The sequence below is a fragment of the Monodon monoceros genome, unplaced genomic scaffold (assembly GCF_005190385.1).
Source record: "Monodon monoceros isolate NGI ecotype Baffin Bay Population unplaced genomic scaffold, NGI_Narwhal_1 Super_Scaffold_9, whole genome shotgun sequence".
Taxonomy (NCBI): domain Eukaryota; kingdom Metazoa; phylum Chordata; class Mammalia; order Artiodactyla; family Monodontidae; genus Monodon; species Monodon monoceros.
The window spans coordinates 9,105,226-9,126,658 of record NW_021703786.1 but is presented as its reverse complement, the minus strand read 5'-3'; the positions used below and the strand labels follow the sequence as shown (position 1 = coordinate 9,126,658).

The 21,433-nt window shown below is 34.2% G+C and overlaps 1 protein-coding gene across 5 annotated transcripts in view; it reads right to left on the bottom strand.

Moving 5' to 3' along the window:
- The window catches only part of BRIP1 (BRCA1 interacting protein C-terminal helicase 1), a 192,358-nt gene that overhangs the window by 25,968 nt on the left and 144,957 nt on the right, over positions 1-21,433 (bottom strand). For all 5 annotated transcript variants that reach the window (XR_003792003.1, XR_003792005.1, XR_003792004.1 and 2 more), the window contains one exon: positions 2,436-2,548. Coding sequence is in view for 2 of the 5 variants with exons in the window: in XM_029212473.1 (XP_029068306.1) it covers positions 2,436-2,548 (113 nt within the window). In the remaining 3 variants the exon portion in view is untranslated. The remainder of the gene's footprint in view (positions 1-2,435; positions 2,549-21,433) is intronic.

Sequence of the window (21,433 nt, the reverse complement as noted above, 5' to 3'; positions counted from 1 at the left end):
CCTTCTCTTTTTTCCATTGTTTTCATACTGCCTTGCTCAAATGAATTATGCCCACTTGAGACAAAGATTATACTTTAGTAAAGCAGACCCTTTAGGAAACTTATAGTGCAGTTGTAACCTGGTCACAAAACCACCTGGTACATTCCTGAAAGCTGTTATTACTTTTTATGGATTTACATTACTTCAAATACTCTAACAGTCCCATGTGAGCTTAAAAAAAGATAACATTTTTTTAAACTCAATTTGTTTCTGCTTACTTTAGTCCTTCTAGACATATCCCTTATAAGAACAGTGCATTAGTATAAGCACCTTTTATGTCAATCAATACACATGAGTTTTATCAAATGATGTAAAACATTCACTTGATTTTTTTTAGTGGATGTTTCTTTGGAATAAGTTGCTACTTGTTGATACTGTTTCCCTGAAAATCAGTACAATGACAGTTGGGCTATCCACTTTTTAATAAAATACTGAAACTATAGTATTCTACATCAACATTATAAACACATGCTTTTTCTGAAATTCTTGAAAAGTATGTTTTGAAGCTCTAGAAGCTCTCTGGCCAATATGGTATAGCTGGAAAAGCACTGAACCTGGCATTTTTCACTAATTCAACAAGTACTTATTGTGCATCTATGTCCCAAGATGAGGCACAGGTGGTTGCTGAGAATGGAAAAATGTCTAATACATGTTTAGGGAAGGAGACAGATAAACAGGCTATGCCAAAACAATGAGATATATGCTATAATAGAGGTAAGTATAAAGTGCTATGGGTTTCCTAAGGAGTAAATAACTCTAGTTGGAGAAATAAAAAAAGTCTTCATAAAGGACATGACCTCTTCAACTAGGTTTTGATTGGTAAACTTGCCAAATGAATTGTATGGTAACTTGTATGCCAAGGCAAAGAATAATGAAAGGATATGGTACATTTAACAGTTTAATAGTGAGATGTTTATATTTAATAGTGAGAATTTTAGTGGATACAGGTAGGCATAAGGATGAAAAACCAAGTCTTAAGGTTTTAAATGTAGGTGGTGTCAAGACATGAAGGTGCATTTAGTAGCTATGTAACATTAGACAAGTAATTTCATCTTTCACAACCTGTTTAATATATGTAGAAAAGGTTTATAAATGACAAAATAGGATACAAATGTACTTTTGCTTCAAATGGTTTTTTAAAATTCAAGGCATTGCTTATATTAAGAGAAAAAATCAACTGAGGTAAAAATATTTATTTTCCTGAAATTAAGCCTACTGACTAAAAGGCAAGAATTTTAAAACAAACATTAAGGCTCCCCTAGAAACTATTTGCTGAATATTAAAATAAAACAAACAGGTCAATCAACAGGGAGAGACAAAGTAAGTAGATGAAATGCTTCAAGAACAATTTCCAGTGAAACCTGATGCCAAGTACCAGTGGGATTTCTAGGCAGAGAAGGGCAGTAGGTTAAACATAGAACTGAATCACTCAGTTTGAAGAGAAACAAATGCAGAATATCATTCTGAAATGATGGGGAGGGGAGTGGGTGATGTGTTCTGGGACTTAAATCCAGCTGTTGCAGTCACGTCATCAGCATATGTAAATCTGAACTCAAATGCAAGCTGGTCTGCTTATGTTTAAATGAGCTAATGTGAGTAAACAAGACACTTGAGAAAAGTCCAATTTCTAGATTGGTTAGGGCAGATAATGGTTAGCTGTGGGACTTCTGGCTGATCTGAAAACGTGTCAAATGGCCATATTTTCATGACTTTACTCTTAACCTTAAGAATTATCTGAATTTTATTTGTACAGCTTCACAGGAAAAAACTATTATATGGTTAAACTAATTATAATTTCATAAATAGAGAACATAAAGTGTTAAATTAGATTATAAATAATCTAATAATTATAGTATTTATAAATTTAAAGTGTTGATGTCCTGTGAAATTATGGTATAAAATGGTGATTTAAAAACTAGTTCCACAAAGCACAAATCTTAATGGACCAGAATCTTTAGAAAAAAGAGTATTATAATTAAATTTTACTGTTAGTTGGTGTGAATTCTTTAGTACCATGAACACAGTTTGTTTTAACTCTTCTTAAATGGTTTGCTTTTTACCCATAAAATCATCATTTAGGTTCTGATGTTCACAAGATAAAATTTTATTGTTTGGTGGTGAGCTTCTATAAACATTTACTGAGCACTGTTGTACACTCACTGACCAATCATAAATCTTTAACCTTTAGCAAATATTGAGTTTTATTTTGGGTTTCAATTATTCCATTGACTCTTTCAACTTTCACTCCTGACATCTATCACTGAAAATATACCAGTTCCCAGGGTTCTAGTGAAATAAAATTCCATCAAATTTACTATAAGGAATAAAGTAGCAAGACTAGCTCTACAAATAGTCCTGGTCAGAGATAATATTACATTAAATTTCACTCCACTTACCTACCTAGGGCCTGGTTTAAGGCCCTGTATGCTTGAATTTCATACCACTGACGACCTGGTAAAAGACCTCTTAATTTTGAATGCTGGTCATTATATTGTCGCTTTAGTTCAACCTAATAATTTAAAAATATATTAAAAAAAGATAGTAGGTAATTAAAGGTCATTTAAAAACTCATTAACTTCTAACATTTTGAGTATCATTTAATTAGGGTAGAAAGATTTGTTTTTCAGTACTAAACATTTTTCAGTTCATTTAAAACATTTCTATTCATCTTTACATTTCCTAAATGCCTACATGAACTTAGTTAATTAGCTGTGTGATATCAATCAGTTTTATTGAGAAATAATTTATATATGACAAAATTCACAAACTTTCAATGTACATGTAGATAAATTTTAATAAATGTATAGTCATGTAACCACCACCACAATCATAATTTAGAATATTTTCACTACCTAAAAACTCCTTCCTATCCCTCTTCAGGCAATCTCCTTTATTGCTGACCCTGTCAACCAATGGTCTACTTTCTGTTTTGCCTTTTTAGAATTCTATGTGAATGTTATTATACAGTATGTAATCATTTGTGTCTGTTTTTTTTCATTTAGCATAATGATTTTGGAATTCATTCCAAAATAGTTCATTATTTTATGTTTATCCAGCCTGATAATCTCTGCTTTTTAATTGGGATGTTTAGACCATTTACATTTAATGTTAATTATTGTTATGATTTAGTTTAAATCTACAGCATAGAATATACATTCTTCTCTTCTCAAGTGCACATGGAACATTCTCCAAGATAGATTATATGTCGGACCACAAAATAAGTCTTAAGAAATTTAAGACTGAAATTACATCAAGTATCTTTTTCAACCACAATGGTAAGAAATTAGAAATTAATAACATAAGGAAAACTGAAATAGTCACAAATACGTGGAAATTGAAGGACATGCACCTGAACAACCAATGGGTCAAAGAAGAAATCAAGAGAGAAATCAAATAGCATCTTGAGGGACATCCCTAGTGGTCCAGTGGCTGAGAATCCACCTTCCAATGCAGGTGACACGGGTTCAATCCCTGGTTGGGGAACTAAGATCCCACATACCACAGGGCAACTAAGCCTGCGTGCTGCAACTACTGAGTATGCACGTCGCAACTAGAGAGCCCATGCTGCAACTACTGAGCCCATGTACTCTGGAGCCCACACACTGCAACTAGAGAGAGAAGCGCAAGTGCCGCAATAAAGAGACCGCATGCTGCAATGTAAGATCCCACATGCCGCAAGGAAGATCCCACATGCCACAACTAAGACCCGATGCAGCCAAAAATAAATAATTTTTAAAAATTATCTCAATACAAATGAAAATGGAAACACAACAAACCAAAACTATGGGATGTAACAATAGCAGTTCTAAGAGAGAAGTTTATAGCAAAAAATGCCAACATGAAGAAAAAACAAAGATCTCAGATAAACAACATAACTTTACATCTTAAGAAACTAGAAAAAAGAACAAACTAATCTCAGCAGAAGGAAGGAAACTACTAAGATGAGAGCAAAAATATATGAAACAGACCAGAAAAAACGACAACAAAAAAATCAATGAAACTAAGAGTTGTTTTTTTTAAAGATAAATAAAACTGATATACTTTTGCTAATTAATTAAGCAAAAAAAAGGACTCAAATAAAATTACAAATGAAAGCATAGATTACAGCTGATACTACAGAAATACAATGAATCCTAAGAGACTACTATGAACAATTATATGTGAAAAAAAGGATAACTTAGAAGAAATGGATAAATTCCTAGAAAAAGTCAACCTACCAAGAATAATCATAAAGATATAAAAAATCTGAACAGACCTATAACAAGTAAGGACATTAAAGCAGTAATCAAAAACCTCCCAAATGAAGAAAAGCTCAGGACCAGATAACTTCATTGGTGAGACTGAAACTCTACTAAGCATTTAAGGAAGAATTAACACCAGTTCTTCTCAAATGCTTCTGAAATACTGAAGGGGAGGGAACACTTCCAAACTCGTTTTAAGAGGTCAGCATTATTCTCATAACAAAGGCATGTAGGGACTTTAAAAAGAGAAAATTACAGGCCAACATCCTGATAAACATAGTGGCAAAAATCTTCAGTAACAACAACAACAAAACTGAATTCAATAGCACAGTAAAAGGATCATACACCACGATCAAGTGTGATTTATCCCTGAAATACACATTGGTTTAACATACATAAATCAATAAGTGATACACCACTACAACAAAATGAAGGATAAAAATCACATTATCTCAATAGATGCAGAAAAAGCACTTGACAAAATTCCACATCCTTTCGTGATAAAAATTCTCAAAAATTAGGCATAGAAGAAACATACCTCCATATACTAAAGGCCATATAGACAAGCCCACAGAAACATCACACTTAATAGTGAAGAGCTAAAAGCTTTTCCTCTAAGGTCAGGAATGAGACAGAGGTGCCCACTCTTACCACTTCTATTCAACAAAGTATTAAAAGTCTTAGCCAGAGCAATTAGGGAAGAAAAAGTAATAAAAGGCATCCAAAACAGAGAAGAAGAACTAAAATTGTCTGTTTGCAGATACATGATCTTATATGTAGAAAAGCCTAAAGATCCACCAAAAAACTCTTAGAACTAATAAAATTCAGTAAGGTTGCAGGATACAAAAATCAGTTGTGTTCCTACACACTAAAGACAACCTATCCAAGGAATTAGGAAAACAATCCCATTTACGATACTATCAAAAAGAATAAAATACTTTAGTATAAATTTAACTAAGGAGGTGAAAATCTTTACACTAAAAACTATAAAACACTGATGAAAGAAATTGAAGAAACACAAATAAAACAGGAAAGATCCTGTTTATGGACTGGAATAATTCGTATCGTTAAAATGTCCTTATTACCCAAAGTGATCTACAGATCCAGTAAAATCTCTATCAAAATCCAAGAGACATTTTTTTTTTTTTTTTTTTGGCGGTACACGGGCCTCTCACTGTTGTGGCCTCTCCCGTTGCGGAGCACAGGCTCCAGACGCGCAGGCTCAGCAGCCATGGCTCACGGGCCCAGCCGCTCCGCGGCATGTGGGATCTTCCCGGACCGGGGCACGAACCCGTGTCCCCTGCATCAGCAGGTGGATTCTCAACCACTGTGCCACCAGGGAAGCCCCAAGTGACATTTTTTTACAGAAATAGAAAAAGAATTCTAAAATTTGTATGGAACCACAAAAGATCCCGAATAGCCAAAGCAACGTTAAGGAAGAACAAAGCTGGAGGCAACACATTTCCTGATTTCAAACTATATTATAAAACTTTAGTAATCAAAACAGTACGGTACTGGCATAAAATCAGACACTCAGGTCAATGGAACAGAAGAGAGAATTCGAAATAAACCCATGCATATATGGTTAACTGATCTTTGACAAGGGCACCAAGAATAGACAATGGGGAAAGATAGTCTCTTTAGGAATGGTGGTGGGAAAACTGGATATCTGCATGCCAAAGAATGAAACTGGATCCTTATCTTATACCATATATAAAAATCAACTCTAAATGAATTAAAGATTTAAATTTATACTCTGAGACCATAACACTTCTAGAAGAAAACAGGAAAAAGCTCCTTGGTCTCAGCAATGATTTTTTGGATATGACACCAAAAGCACAGGGAACAAAAGCAAAAATAAACAAGTGGGACTACATTAAACTAAAACACTTCTGCACAGAAAAAGAAACAATCAACAAAATGAAAAGACAACCTATGGAACAGGAGAACCATAATCTGATAAGAGGTTTATATCTAAAAAATATAAGGAACTCATGCAAAACCAATACCCCGCCCCACAAAAAAAGAAAAAAGGAAAACACAAAAGAAAACCTGATTAAAAAATAAGCAGAAGTCCTGAATAGACATTTTTTCAAAGAAGATATACAAGTGGCCGATGGGTATATGAAAAGGTGTTTAACATCACTAATCATCAGGGAAATGCAAATTAAAACAAAAATGAGATATCACCTAATACTTGTTAGGATGGCTATTATCAAAAAGACAAGAGGGGCTTCCCTGGTGGCACAGTGGTTGAGAGTCTGCCTGCCAATACAGGGGACACAGGTTCGTGCCCCGGTCTGGGAAGATCCCACATGCTGCGGAGCAGCTGGGCCCGTGAGCCATGGCCGCTGAGCCTGCACGTCCAGAGCCTGTGCTCCACAACGGAAGAGGCCGCGACAGTAAGAGGCCCGCGTACCGCAAAAAAAAAAAAAAAAAAAAAAAAGACGAGATGACAAGTGTCGGCAAGGGTATGGAGTAAAAGGAACACTTATACACTGTTGGTGGGAACGTAAAATTGGTATAGCCATTATGGAAAATGGTATGGACGTTCCCCAAAGAATTAAAAATAGAACTACCATATAATCCAGCAATCCCACTGCTGGGTATATAACTAAAAGAAATAAAATCAGTCTTGAAGAGATGTGTGCAGTCTCATGTTCATTGCAACATTCTTCACATTGGCAAGACATGAAAACAACATGTTATTGATGAATGAATGAATGGGCAAAGAAAATGTAAAATATATATACACACTCACGCGCGTATATATAAGGGAATATTATTCAGGCATAAAAAAGAAATCCTGCCATTTGCAACCACATGGATGAACCTGGAGTATATTATACTAAGTGAAATAGGCCAGACAGAGAAACATAGCCATGACCTCACTTATACGTGGCATCTAAAACTGTTAAACACATTGAACCCAAGAGTAGAATGGTGGTTGGCAGTAGGTGAGGGGTGGAGGAAATGGGGAGATACTGGTTAAAGAGTATAAATTATCAGTGACTTTTGGTTATAAGATGAGTAAGTTCTGGGATTTGAATGTATAGCATGGTAACTATACTCAACAGTAATGTATTGTATACTTGAACTATGCTACGACCTTAAGTGTTCTCATCATACACTGAAAAAATGGTTAACTATGTGAGGTGATGGTTGTGTTAATTAACCTGATTACAGTAATTAATATATATTAAGTCACCACAATTTACACCTTAAATATATAGAATTTTTATTTGTCAATTATATCTCAAAGAAATTGGGGGGTGGGGGGGAAGAGGTCCATACAGTGTTGTGGCAAACTTTCTGCTGGCCTTGATCCTGGTTTTGGAAAGATGGACCTCTTATTTCCCTAGTAAAAACCTTTCATGGCCTCAAAATACCATAAATAACATTGAAAGCCAAATGAAAACCTGGAGAAAAAGTTCTGTTAACTAATATACAATGAACTCATACACAATCAATGACAAAATCTAACTACTAAAAGTAAATAATCTGTGAGAAAGCAAGTCATCAAATTGAATGATAAATGGCTGGTAACCCACATGAAAAGATGCTCAACTTTACTAGTAAACCAAGAAATGCAAATTTAATATTTCCATTGTTTTTGTCTGTAGAATACTGACAAATATTTACCAAATGTATTTATATTTTCCAATAAGTACAGATAGATAATATGTACGAGAATACTCATTGCATCTTTGTATTGGAGAATATTAAGAAACAATCTAAATGTACATCAAGTACAATGAAATATACTACAATTATTCTGAGATAAATATTGGGCTATTATATAGAAAGAAACAGATCTATATGTTTTGACATAGAAATTTAGCCAAGATATATATTTTAAATAAAAAATCAAGTCAAACACACACATACAAATGGCCAGGTGTCATGTTAGGAATAAGGACCACAATATAGAGCAATACCAATTTTAAACTAGCCCCCCAAAAGACTTAAACCAAACTCTAACAAGAACCACAGGGGAAACAGAATTTAAAGACCGTACTTTGAGCTTTTCCCAGATCTCCCCTAATATATTGTCAAATCGTGTCCATATAAGTTCAAGATGATCACCTACTAATTGAACTGCCTACAAAAACAAAATTATATTTTTGTTTCTATACAATAGAAATTGTATAATTTCTATACGATAGAAATTACTAGAAAGATGATCCATAATCAAGGAAAAACAGGCAGTCAATAGAAACCAATCTAGAAAGGGCTCAGCTACTGGAATTAGCTGACAAAGACTTTAAAGTAGCTGTTATAAATATATTTAAATAACTTAAAAACATATGTTTTAACGACTGAAATTTGGAGAATCTCAGCAGAGAAACGGAAATATAAAAAAGACCCAAATAGAAATTCTACAACTGCAAAATACAATAACTTAAAAAAATTCATTGGATGGATTTAACAGCATATTGGAGAAGGCAGAAGAATTAGTCAGTAAATCTTAAGACAGATCAATAGAAATAATGAAACACATCAATTGGAGCAAAATAACTTCATACACACCAAAGACACTGGTTGGTGTAAAAGAATCAAAGCATAAAAAAGCAGTCAGAGGGACTTCCCTGGTGGCACAGTGGTTAAGAATCCACCTGCCAATGCAGGGGACACATGTTCAAGCCCTGGTCCGGGAAGATCCCACATGCCTCAGAGCGACTAAGCCCATGCGCCACAACTACTGAGCCTGCGCCCTAGAGCCCATAAGCCACAACTACTGAAGCCCGCATGCTTAGACCCCATGCTCTGCAACAAGAGAAGCCACTGCAATGAGAAGCCCACGGACCGCAACGAAGAGTAGCCTCCGCTCGCCACAACTAGAGAAAGCCCATGCACAGCAATGAAGACCCAACACAGCCAAAAATTAAATAAATAAATAAAAAGCAGTCAATGATGATCTAAACAAATTTAAAAATCAGAGTTGAAACAGTACTAATGCATTTGACACAATATTTATTGACTCAAATGCTCCACTGTTAAAGGACATCAAGAATTTCTCACTTTTCCGAGTGACCGAATGTACGTTCATTTTCTATCTAGGTAATAACACACAGAGACTGTGTTAAATTAAACTTCTGCTTCTTTTCTGGAACAGAAATCATAATAAATTCTGCTATCTAGTCCTTGAATTTGATATTATAATCATATCCCTTTCAAAAAGACTCATAATTAATTACAGGGCATAAAACTACATTCCTATTAAAAGGAATGTCACACCAAAGGGTACCACATACCCAGCCTTCATCTGGTCTTCATAAAAATCTTTAAAATTACATCATCTCAAAAGTGAACTACTTTTATACAAGGTCAGAATGTACGGTATACACAAATCAGATTGACCTATTCAAATATATAAGTTAATGAGCTTTTTCCTGTAAAAAGCTCTCTTGTATAAAAGTTCCTTCTTTTTTTACTGAAGTATAGTTAATTTACAATGTTGTGTTAGAAAATGCAAGTTTTGAGTGCAAGAAAATTATGTATTATGATTTCACATTTTTCATATACTAACTGAATGAAAAAAGTGAGTTATGTTTTAAGCTGCTCTCAAGAATGCTATAGAGTCAATTATGCCTCAATAAAGCTTAAAAAAAGAAACTAAATAAAAAAGAATGCTGTAGAAACATTAAAAATATGTATTTAAAGTATAAAAATTGATATAATGAAAAGAAGAAATATTTGATAACTTAAAAAAAATACTAATTCCATTCAATATTTATAGTTTTGGCTGTGTGTAAGGTATCTGTGATACGCACTAGGAATACAAAGACAAGTTAAAAATATTTTCTGCCCAGCAAGAGATTACAAGAACAGAAACGATTGAGTACAAATGGCCATCAAGTAAATATAAGTGCTAAAATATTAACTTTGATTACAGTGTATAAAAGTAAGAGGAGTTGAGAAATGAAGACATGCTATGAATTTGATACGAGAGTAATGAGGGCCTTACCTGGAAAGCCAAAGGGAATGGAAAAGAGACCCAGTTCATAACACATTGTGGAGTTACAGAACTTAAGTGACAAAGTAGATGTGGGTTTATTAAAGGGGGAAAAGTCAAAAATGACTCCAAAGCTTCCAGCCACTGAGAGAAGGAATCCAGTAACCCACCAAGAGAAGACAAAAAGAAAAGTATGTTTAAGGAAGAAGATAAACTTGGCTCAAGCCATGTTAAAGAAATAATTTCTAGGGCTTCCCTGGTGGCGCAGTGGTTGAGAATCTGTCTGCCAGTGCAGGGGACACGGGTTCGAGCCCTGGTCTGGGAAGATCCCACATGCCGCGGAGCAACTGGGCCCGTGAGCCACAATTACTGAGCCTGCACGTCTGGAGCCTGTGCTCCGCAACAATAGAGGCCGCGATAGTGAGAGGCCCACGCACTGTGATAAAGAGCGGCACACGCTTGCCACAAGTAGAGAAAGCCCACACACAGAAACGAAGACTCAACACAGCCATAAATAAATAAAAATTAAAAAAAAATTTCTAAACCAAGAATAGAAATTGATAATGAGTTAGCTAATCAGAAAGTCAAAATTGGAAAAGTAGGGAACCAAAGATCTTACTAATAAATGATAACAATATCTGTCAAGCTGCTATAACATTCCATGCACAGTGCAGTGCTTAATAGGTATTATTATCTCATTTAATCCTCATAACAATCTTAGAAAGTTGGTACTGTTACCTCATTTTACAGATTAGAAAAATAAGTTTTAAAAAATTAAGTAACATGTGGAAGGTGACCCAGTATGTAAGTAGTAAAGCTGGGATTTGAATCTAGTCTGTCTCTCTCCAGAGCTTGCTCTCTTAAGAGTAAAAACCCAAGCGTCAGGACACCCTACAGCTTCTCTGAGTGAGATCTTAGGTAACTCAATTCTATTGTGGCTTTCTCCTATTTAAAAATGGAATGAGTATTAAAATCTAATTAAAATAAAAAATGGTTCTCAAATTTAATATCAACAATTTATTCACATAACAAACTGCTAGCATTGTAAGTTCACAAACTGACTATAATTCCTAGCAACTAGTTAATCCAATGTGAAACAGTAGGAATTGTTCTTTTCAGTCAGTCAGCTTTTAAAGATCCCCTATGTGGTATTTCTGGGCAAGTATTTATCAAATAGTATATTTTTGTAATATAAGCCTAATCAAAGGTATAAAGTTATTTTCTTTAAAAATTTCAGACTTTCAAGATCAATTAACAATTTACAGTTTTAAGAAGTTGTAAAACTACTTAAGAGAAAACAAAATCTCTTCAAAACACTGTATACTATTAACCTTCTGACATATATATGTATATATATATGTACACTTCTGACAAGTAGCTTTCAAATTGGTATGTAAGACATTTTATTTTATATCCCCTCAAAAGAACCTGTAAAATTTCTAAATTAAAACTTTATAACTTGAATATAAAGCAAACTTTCCTTTAAGCATCAGAGAATATGCTTTTTAAAGTAGTATAGTGAATAATACGGCACCATAGGAAATATTAGGTAATATTAAAAAAATAATTTGACAATTCAGCAATAAAGTATATTATAATATTTAGAGATAAGAATACTTAAAAATTCTATCCAACTATACATTTCCTACCTATCTCTCAAAATGTAACTAAGCATTTATCTATATTAACATTATTTCCCCTCCCCCAAATTTGCATTTATCCTTTGCCAGACATAATAGCTTAAGGATTTTCAAAATTTACTATACCATGCTGAAACAAATACTTTATAATGATCACTCTGCCTATGACAACAGTTGCTTTAGGAAATATTAGTTATAATTGAAATATTTACAGGTAATATAGCAAATATTAGATTAAATTAAAAAAATTCTCTCTCCTTGGTCTTTTATTTTTCATTAAAATGAATTAACTTTTATGTATGACTACATTATTTCAACTTCTTGCAAATTTTCAAATAATTTTTTACAATCCAAATGGCCTTTAAATTACTGCCAATATTTTACCTAGGGAAATTAATTTAGGTAAAAAGTAAAGAAAAAAAACTTTTGAAAGTAAATATATATAAAGGCTAACTTTGAAATATTTTTTATTATATAAAGAAGCAGATTTAAAAAAATAAATTTAAAAATTGTCTTTGGGTGAACACATTTAATTAGGGAAAGCAAAACTAAGGGTTTGGAAAAGGTAGAAAGACAGTACACCTCTTTTTAACAACATCAGAATCTATTTCATTGTACACTTAGGAATTATCAGGTACGAAAATCAATGCCCGATTTAAAATGACATAAAGCATATGTGAAAAAGCCAGTTTCTCCTGCCAGCAAATAGCCTAAATGTTACGTAAACCAAAGGCTAGAAGGGATTAGTTGAAATGTCAAAAGACAGCATTTTACTTTTACCTGCTCATCCTTATAAACAGACTCTCATCCCTCAGGCATGCTTTCCAAACAAATAGTTTCAATGTGCAGCAGCAAAAGGCCCATGGCAAGCTCTGCCATCTTGTAACTGTCAAAGAGATTAGTCTTTGATCTATTTGGGAGGTCATGTCCACATTCACATTAGCTATACAGTCTAATAGCATTATACCTGTTGACCAATGCTTCTTTAATGCCTAATGAGACAGACATTTTATGTTATGGAAGTTAACTGTGAATGTTTTTTCTAAGTTTTGACAGAAAGTAAACACCATAAAGTGAGCTCAAGTGTGGTTTGGAAAGATGATCTTTTAAACCAGTTAATATTACTTTTCAAATACATTTTACAAGGCTTTCCCAAATTAGAAAGCTATATTTAATTGTATACTCTGGAAGGAGTTTAAACCACTTGCTCCCCATCCCCAATAAATTAGTGTATGTGTAATTTTGGAGGAGTATGCGAACAGCAGAGAGAAGGCAAACTATTTTATCAGAGGTTGCAAACTGAAGGCCCATGCCAACTCTCAACTAGCTCACTCATTTAAATAATCTATTTAACTCCTGTAGCAGCTTGTGTTTGTAACCCACTGGTTCAGATGCTGCACTGATTCACAGAACATTTTTTCATAACTGGAGTTCAACATTCATACAAAATGAAAAACACCCTTAATATGGTAGTTTCTAGACAGCTGAAAATATCTCTGCATCACAGGCTAACCTGATATAAGTAGAGATGAGATCCTGAATAGCAAAGATAAGATAATGAAGACTGAAGTGGGACTTAGGGAATTATGTTAAAATACCCATATAGCATTCAAGCAGAAGTTATATGGGTTTGGATTCTGATTTTAACATTACAAAATGCTTGAGATCAAATAGTAAGTTCCTTAAGTCCTCCAATGACTCAGTTTTATTGGAGACAGTATAAGTAGTATACTACTGATAGCAGTAGTATATATAAAATAACCAAAAGGATCATACTGTATATGTCAACAAAAAATTTAAGTCACAATTTTGAATATTATTTTTTCCACTTAGTCAAGCCCAACAGTGCTGGCTTTAAATAGCTCTGTACAAGAGTAGCCTTTTACAAGTTTTATAAGTAGCATCTGAAGAAATAAATGGTGTGATAAATATGAGCTGGAACTATAAATGCATCTCTTTACTACTGCCTCATATGAAAGACGGTGGAATTTGTCCCAATTTGTATACATATGTATTATGATTTCAGTAATAAATGCTTTCCTAAAAGCAATCAATATAGGCAGAATATACTTTTATTTTCTTGTATGTAAGCTTTATTTATTTATTATTATTTATTTTTTTTTGCGGTACGCAGGCCTGTCACTGTTGTGGCCTCTCCCGTTGCGGAGCACAGGCTCCGGACGCACAGGCTCAGTGGCCATGGCTCATGGGCCCAGCTGCTCCGCGGCATGTGGGATCCTCCCGGACCGGGGCACGAACCCACATCCCCTGCATCAGCAGGCGGACTCTCAACCACTGCGCCACCAGGGTAGCCCCTATTTTCTTGTATGTAAGCTTTATGACAAAAGTTCAAGCCTGGTAATAAGACTAAGAACAAATGATCAGCTAAACTTACTAATTAAAAATATTAAGAAAACTTTGCTTCAGAAAAATAAACACATTTGTCTAGCAAACACTCAAGAAGAACAGTTTTATATTTAGCCAAGGTAGAGAACCTAAAATGTAAACATTTATAGCAAACCAAATCTGGAAGACAGAGACTGTGCATTAGACATTTATTGCTCCATATCATCACAGTGTAAACACTTTTATCAGGGTATCACAATATAAATTCCAATGGTTAGAGTTCTAAATTCAGCATAAGAGCTTGTATATGAAATAAGTTAGCTAGATAAAGGAATATAGCTGGTTTTATTTCATCTGGCATATTTTCAAAATTTCTGAAACACCAAGTTAACCAAATATAGTATATGTATTGTTTTAAATGGGGAAAAATGGGTTTCTGCCAAGAGCTAAGAAGCCAGGCTCCCTTTTAGACTTAAATAAACACACACACACACACACACACACACACACACTTGAAATGGTTTTCAATTGTTACTTACTCTCCTTGTTACACTATGCTAGGAGGTGACCACAGTAATCTACCAAGAAATAAGAATCAAGGCATAGTAACAGACATAGTAAGAATAATATAGCTTATCTCACATATGCTTGAAGGTTGCTTTGAATAAGACACTTTTTGCAGAGAAACCTGTTATACTTTGTGTCATAAATTGTCAGTGTTGAAATAAACAGCCTAAAAATTTCAAATATAAAAAAAAGAACAAAATATATTCCCCTCAAATCAAGCATCTCTTGCTCTCAACATATTCAACCTCAAGTGGTTAAAATAATTTAGCTACTAGCCCAGAATAGTTTATTGGTAACACAGTAACATTCAAGCAATTCTGAATAAAGGCTTTAGATAATAATAATGCAAAAACATCTGTCAGTATGAAGCAGTAGATCTTAGTGTTTCTTTTAAATTATGAAAATAATTTGTCAAGAGCCCAGGAAAAAAGTAGAAATTAATATTTTTCTATTAAAAGAAAAAAAAGACAGTTAATACTTTAAGACATGCAAGAAACAACAATATATGCTTATTCTGTAAAGGGCTAAGGTTAAAATTTTTTTTAAAGAAAAATAGGCTTTGTTGCAATTTAGTTAGGCTACCCATAATAAAATATTATCCAGATAAACCTGAAAATGCTTAAATTATCATCTCTAGAAAATACTATATATATGTGTATATATATATATATATTTTTTTTTTTTTTTGAGGGAAGGAGATATGGAAAAAGCACACGGCTTAGAGTCAAAGCTTTGACATTTATTAGTTGTTTGACCTTGGGTAAGTCACAGTACCCCATTTAGCTTCCTTTCTCAGTTTCCTCCTCTGTAAATGGAAGAAAATAATTCCTGTCCGCATTACCTCATAGAGCTGGTTCAAGAAAGAAATGACAATGGACACAAAACTGTAAAGCATCATATATTAGAGGTAAGCAAGCTGGAGAGTCATTACTTATCCTGTATTTCTAAAAACCAATATAGGTTTGGGTGGCATGCTGTTGTAATATATTGTCGCATGTAAATGAAAAAAGTCATAGGACTGACAGACAACGTAGGTCATCTACCTTAGAGTTCTGACACTTAGATCAACTGTCTCTGAAGGCGCTTAACCTATACTACTCAACATAAGGACACATTATTTTATGTGACTTAAAAGTTTCTTCAGCTTATGGAGTGGCTACTTTTTCATCATATATCAATGAAAATATGTACGTTGGCAAGACTCATAGAGAACAGTATTTAGTTTTGAAACATACCTTTTTCTAAATGACTTCTGCAATTGATCTTAAATTTTCTGAGAAATTATAACTAACATTAGCACTCTTTAATATCCTTCAAAATATTTTTTGACCACTTTGCAACCTATGAGCTGTATTTGAAGAGAACTATATAAAATACGTTAGTGGTGTAATCTACAGAATGAGTACCTGATTGTCCTCTATTAGTCTAAATATTATTCCTTACATATATCTTACAATCTAGAGCTTCCCTTGTTAAAGTCTCATACAAGAGCCAAATACTATGAATAAAACCCTTCTAGCAATAATAACTAACAAAATGAAATATTGTCTTACATAAGAAAGCAATGTGAGACTGTATATGGAACCATAGGCTCTTGAAGGAATGCGCCAACATTTAGAGGTTTTGTTAAGGGAAATGAGTAGTGCTGCATTCAGCAAGTGATAGAGATCTGCACCTGCTCCTATACAACCCTGGAAGATAAGGAGGTCTCTCATGGAAGAGGCTTGTGGATGCGATAAGATGTAAAACTAAGCACTGAGGCTCTGGGAGGACTCCACAAAAGTTTAGTGGCAATGGCAGGCATAGAAAGTAGAAGCTAATCCCAGTGAGAGGAGGCTCAGACTCAAGAGTTCACATGATTAAATACCTTTAAAAATGAACTTGAGCAAGAGAAAATGTGCAGGTAAAAGATTACGTGAGTACTAGAAAACACTGAAAACATACTTAAAACTCTGTTTATTACCTCCACAGCCCAACAAATGAATTCTGACACTTTTGCCATCTAGATTTTTATATTATTATATCGAAACATCTTTCAAACGTAAGTAAGTGTTTGATTTTTAAAAAACATTTGTTACTTTCTACCTTTGCAATATTATTGTTAGGAATGTTTGATTCAGAGCTTCTCAAAAGTGAAGGTGTGAGTGTGGGAATAAAGCATGTGGGATCATAGCACTTCAAAGTCTCCTACTTTATCTTTGAAAGTAATGAAGACTTCTGGTTTCAGGAAGGCAAAATTTTTTCTTCTTTCCTTGCCTCTTAAAAACTGACCCCAAATTAAAAGATAAATAAGAAAGAGAAATAGTTTCTATCTTCAATGAAACTAAGACATCTGTAACCTTAAACCCAAATATATGACTGTGAAAAGCAGACTAAATGACTAAGCAGAGAGGTGAAAGTTCAAACCGAAGTACCCACAGAGCTACTGATGGGAAATAAGCCAGTTAGGCCAGCAGGAGTCCAGAAAGGCTGAGGAAATTGATGCATAGGGAAACTGCTGGAGGATATGTACCACAAAGATGAAATAAGAAACAAGAAACAGGAACAAGGTCTGAGATCCAGGAAACTTGGGACCTAACACAGAAGACAAGCAAATCAAATTCCTAGGATGACAGCAAAGGGAAATCTCAGGATATTGGCAGTTAAGTGAGCTTAAAGAGCAACTTAAGTCTTGATTGAAGCAGGAGATCAGAAGGCTCCAAAAGGGATGTCTTCAGGGGGAGAAAAAGAACTGACCTATTATCTGACAGGTCTCATAGGAAAACTGTATTGAGAGGTGTTGCAGATTTATTAAAGATTTCTTTAAAGATATATATATTTAAAATATTTATTTATTTATTTGGTTGTGCTGGGTCTTAGTTGTGGCTCACTGGCTCCTTAGTTGTGGCAATGCGAACTCTTAGTTGTGGCATGCATGTGGGATCTAGTTCCCTGACCAGGGATCGAACCCGGGCCCCCAGCATTGGGAGTGCAGAATCTTAACCACTGTGCCACCGGAGAAGTCCCTAAAGATATTTTTAAAAGAAAAAATAAAATAGTTAAAGGAAATCATTTGACTACAGTGAACAATATTTTCATAGTCATGATAATGTGAATATTGACTATGGATTTAATAAAAAATTGTGATTTAACGATATTGGGAGGATGTAAGAAGGGAAAGGCGGAGTAAGTGAGCTAAAATCCTATCTCACGTAGGAAGTAAATAGTTAATGTCTAAAATTGATTATATGGATGTAAATACCAGAGGAAATAGATAAAAGAAGTGAAAGTCACTGCTTCTCAGAAGCAGGGGCGGGGAAAGGGGAAGAAGCCAAGAGATTGTTAATATAAGAAACCATCTAATGTTTTTAGTATAAATCAGGCTCTTAGTAAAAGTTTTGTTGGATTTTTTTCAACTTGATAAAAAATAAGAAAAAAATAAATGTAGATTGTTCATTTTAATTCATGACATACACTTGTATGTTTCACTATATAAAACAATGGTGTTCAACTGAGAGTGATATTGCCTAACAGAAGATACTGGCACTATCTGAAGACATTTTTGGTTGTCACAACTGGTGAGGGAGAAACATTTGCTACTGGCATCTACAGGTAAGTCCAGAGATGCAGCTAAACACCCTACAATGCACAGGACATCACTTACAACAAAAAATTATCCTGCCCAAAATGTCACTACTGCCAAGCTAGAGAAACCCTGCTATTAAGTAATTTTAAAGAACAAATCTGGTCATTTTGATGTGATAGGAAATTACACTGTGACTTACTACATAGCTTACTATATTCCTTGGCACACCAGGATTATCTGTCCCAAAGGTAGAAAGCATAAATTGAACTCATTCCCAAGGTATCAAACCTTAATCTCAGTGAAAAACAGTAAAGACTGATGCTGTAAACACTGATGTCTACTACAGTTTATATTATCTTTGACCGTAAGACTTTATAATTGGAAAAAAAACAAGTGACACACTCACCTGAAGCCCATCTATGTATCTGCACCCTGTAGGCTTTAAGAGAATCTAAGTAAATTGATTAAAATCTACTACAACTAAAATTCTGCTCTGAAGAAAAGAAATTATTTTCAGAGAGGTTAAGAAACAATTCCACTGTTTCCCTTGAGGTAGTGCTACTGATTATGCTCTGTGCCAACAGAATAAGTTAAGTGTCAATCAACCTTACAAGTCCCCAGCATGATAAACTCACTTTTAAAACCTTCAACCTACTATGAGAGCAAAAGTAAAAATATAAAGGTTAAAAATTTCCTGTTCTCACCAAAAAAAGAGACAAACACAGGAAAATAACTTCAGAATTTTTCAAAAAACAAACAAAAGTTTTATTTGCTTTATTAATTATCCAAAGGTTTAACTTGTAGCTATATTCAGGTATGGCTTTTTTCCTAAGGAAATACAATGATATGAGTATTGGAAAGAAAAGGCTATCAATCAGACTTGATGAAAATTTTGTGATTTTAAATGTTTCCTCCCCCAAACCCAAAAGATTCCTTTAATAAATATGGGGAAAAATTTTTTTAATTTAAAAATACCTCAGCAATTCATCCATTTATTTTGTAACTTTATATTTGTTTGTTTGTTTTGCAGGATGGATGGGAACAAAGAGTTTGGTTATCTCATTTTTCTCTGTCCAAGGCAAATTATAAGTTGTCAGTGTAGATGGAATACTTAGATTTAAACTAGATTTTAATTTTTGAATTTCAAGATATACTTAGAACCTGCTTTAATAATACTTCTGGCCAAACAATCTTAAAAAAAAACAAGCTAGAAAAAAAAAGTTTTCTGAGGAGGAAAAAAAGGTTTAAATAATGAGGATAAACTTATTGCAGACATTCAGAGGTGACGAGGTTTTTCTTCCATATCTGTGATTTGGCCTAAATGTTTCTAACAATTCCAAAAGCCAGTTGCTGGACTCCTAAATGTTAGAGTTTAGTATTACAGCCCTTTAAGTTTATATACACAGCCATTTCCCTTGGGTATCCACATATTATTATCAGGGCTAGATCCAGGTGGGTTTCTGTATCAGATGCTACACTATAACCAGAACCCCACTACATTCTGACCTCAGGCTCTATTACTGGATCTGGTTTCCCATAGCTTAGAATAAAGTCTCAAATCCTTAAAATGGCACACAGGGCCCTAAATGATTTGGCTCCTTAATAAGTCTCCCAGCCTCTATTCACATGCCATTCTCCCCAACTCACTCTCTTCCTCAGCTTCTTTCAATTCCTGGGAATAGCTATCCTCTTTCACACCTCAGGGCCTTAGCATATGCTGTTCTATCTGCTGAGAATACTCTTACCCATTCTGCTCACCTACATAACTCCGAGCCTCCTTTCCTGTGTCAGCTGAAATATCACTTCCTCAGGAAGTCTTTGTTTACCCCTAAAGACTAGATTAGGATCCTGTTATACATTCTCATAGTTCCTGTGACTTTTTTCTTACAGTCTTCATCACAATTGCAATTAATTGCTTCTTTATTACTTTAATTTCAACATTCCTCACAAGAGTGTAAGCTCCATGAGACAAGGGGCTATAATCTGTGAATGTATCACCACGTCACTAGTCTATAAAGTACTTGGTACTCTAGCCAGATATTCAAAAAATGGTTGTTTCACTTTTCTGAATAGTCTTAATAACTTGAATAGTTTTATAATCTGGCCTTTGATGAGGTCATTCCACTTGATCAAATGTTTGAATCTCAACACAGACAAGATTCAAATCTCATTTCTCTGAGATCTGAATTTCCATCTATTTTAGGCAAATCACTCAAAGTAAATGGATATCTGGATGGGAGGTGAAAGGTGCTGCTCAACTTCACTTTCCCTAAGCATTGGAACACCCAGACCCTGTCCAACCAAAACATCCTGTTACACGTTCAAGTACTTTACTAAATTATAGACATCATTAGAAGTAGCATCTTGTTTATTTCCGCACTTAACTGTATTTAGTACAAATCAGGCTCTTAGTGAAAGTTTGTTACTGAATGAATAAATGAATGCTAAAACACTCAAGATCATTAACACAATGATAAAAGTGATTCAAAAGGAAAATATGAACCTACTCAAAATTATTAGTAAAGGTTTTTGTTTCTGAAATCAAGTTTGTCTTGATATACTATAATCCCTTGCATTCCTGCCTCCATTCATCTACTCAGGAATATTCATATTGCTGTCAAAGCAACAAGAATAATGAAGGAACAACAACAGTCTACTTAAAAAGAAATGTCAGATTCAAGAATTCTAATACTGCCATCATCTAATAATATTTTGACACTTGAAAGCACTGGTTTAATGTGCACTCAATTTTATTAATGCTGTTATCCTCTGGGGCAAGCAAGGGATAACAGCCCTTTTCTGAGGTTTATAAAATGCCAAGAATGCATGGTAGCTTATAAATTTATGTGTGTTTGATATAAAGTCAATAACTAACAAAATTAAAATAGATGCCAGTATCTTTCAATCATTAATGTAATTTTTCAAAACTGATTAAAAAATAATATACTTAAATAGTCCAGTATCTTCAGAGCTAAAAGAAGTTTCCCAAATGAAAAAAGGAATTCATAATGATTATCATATGCCAATACTGAGATAACTAATCAGATCACTATCGGAATTTTAAATAGTTTCCAAATGA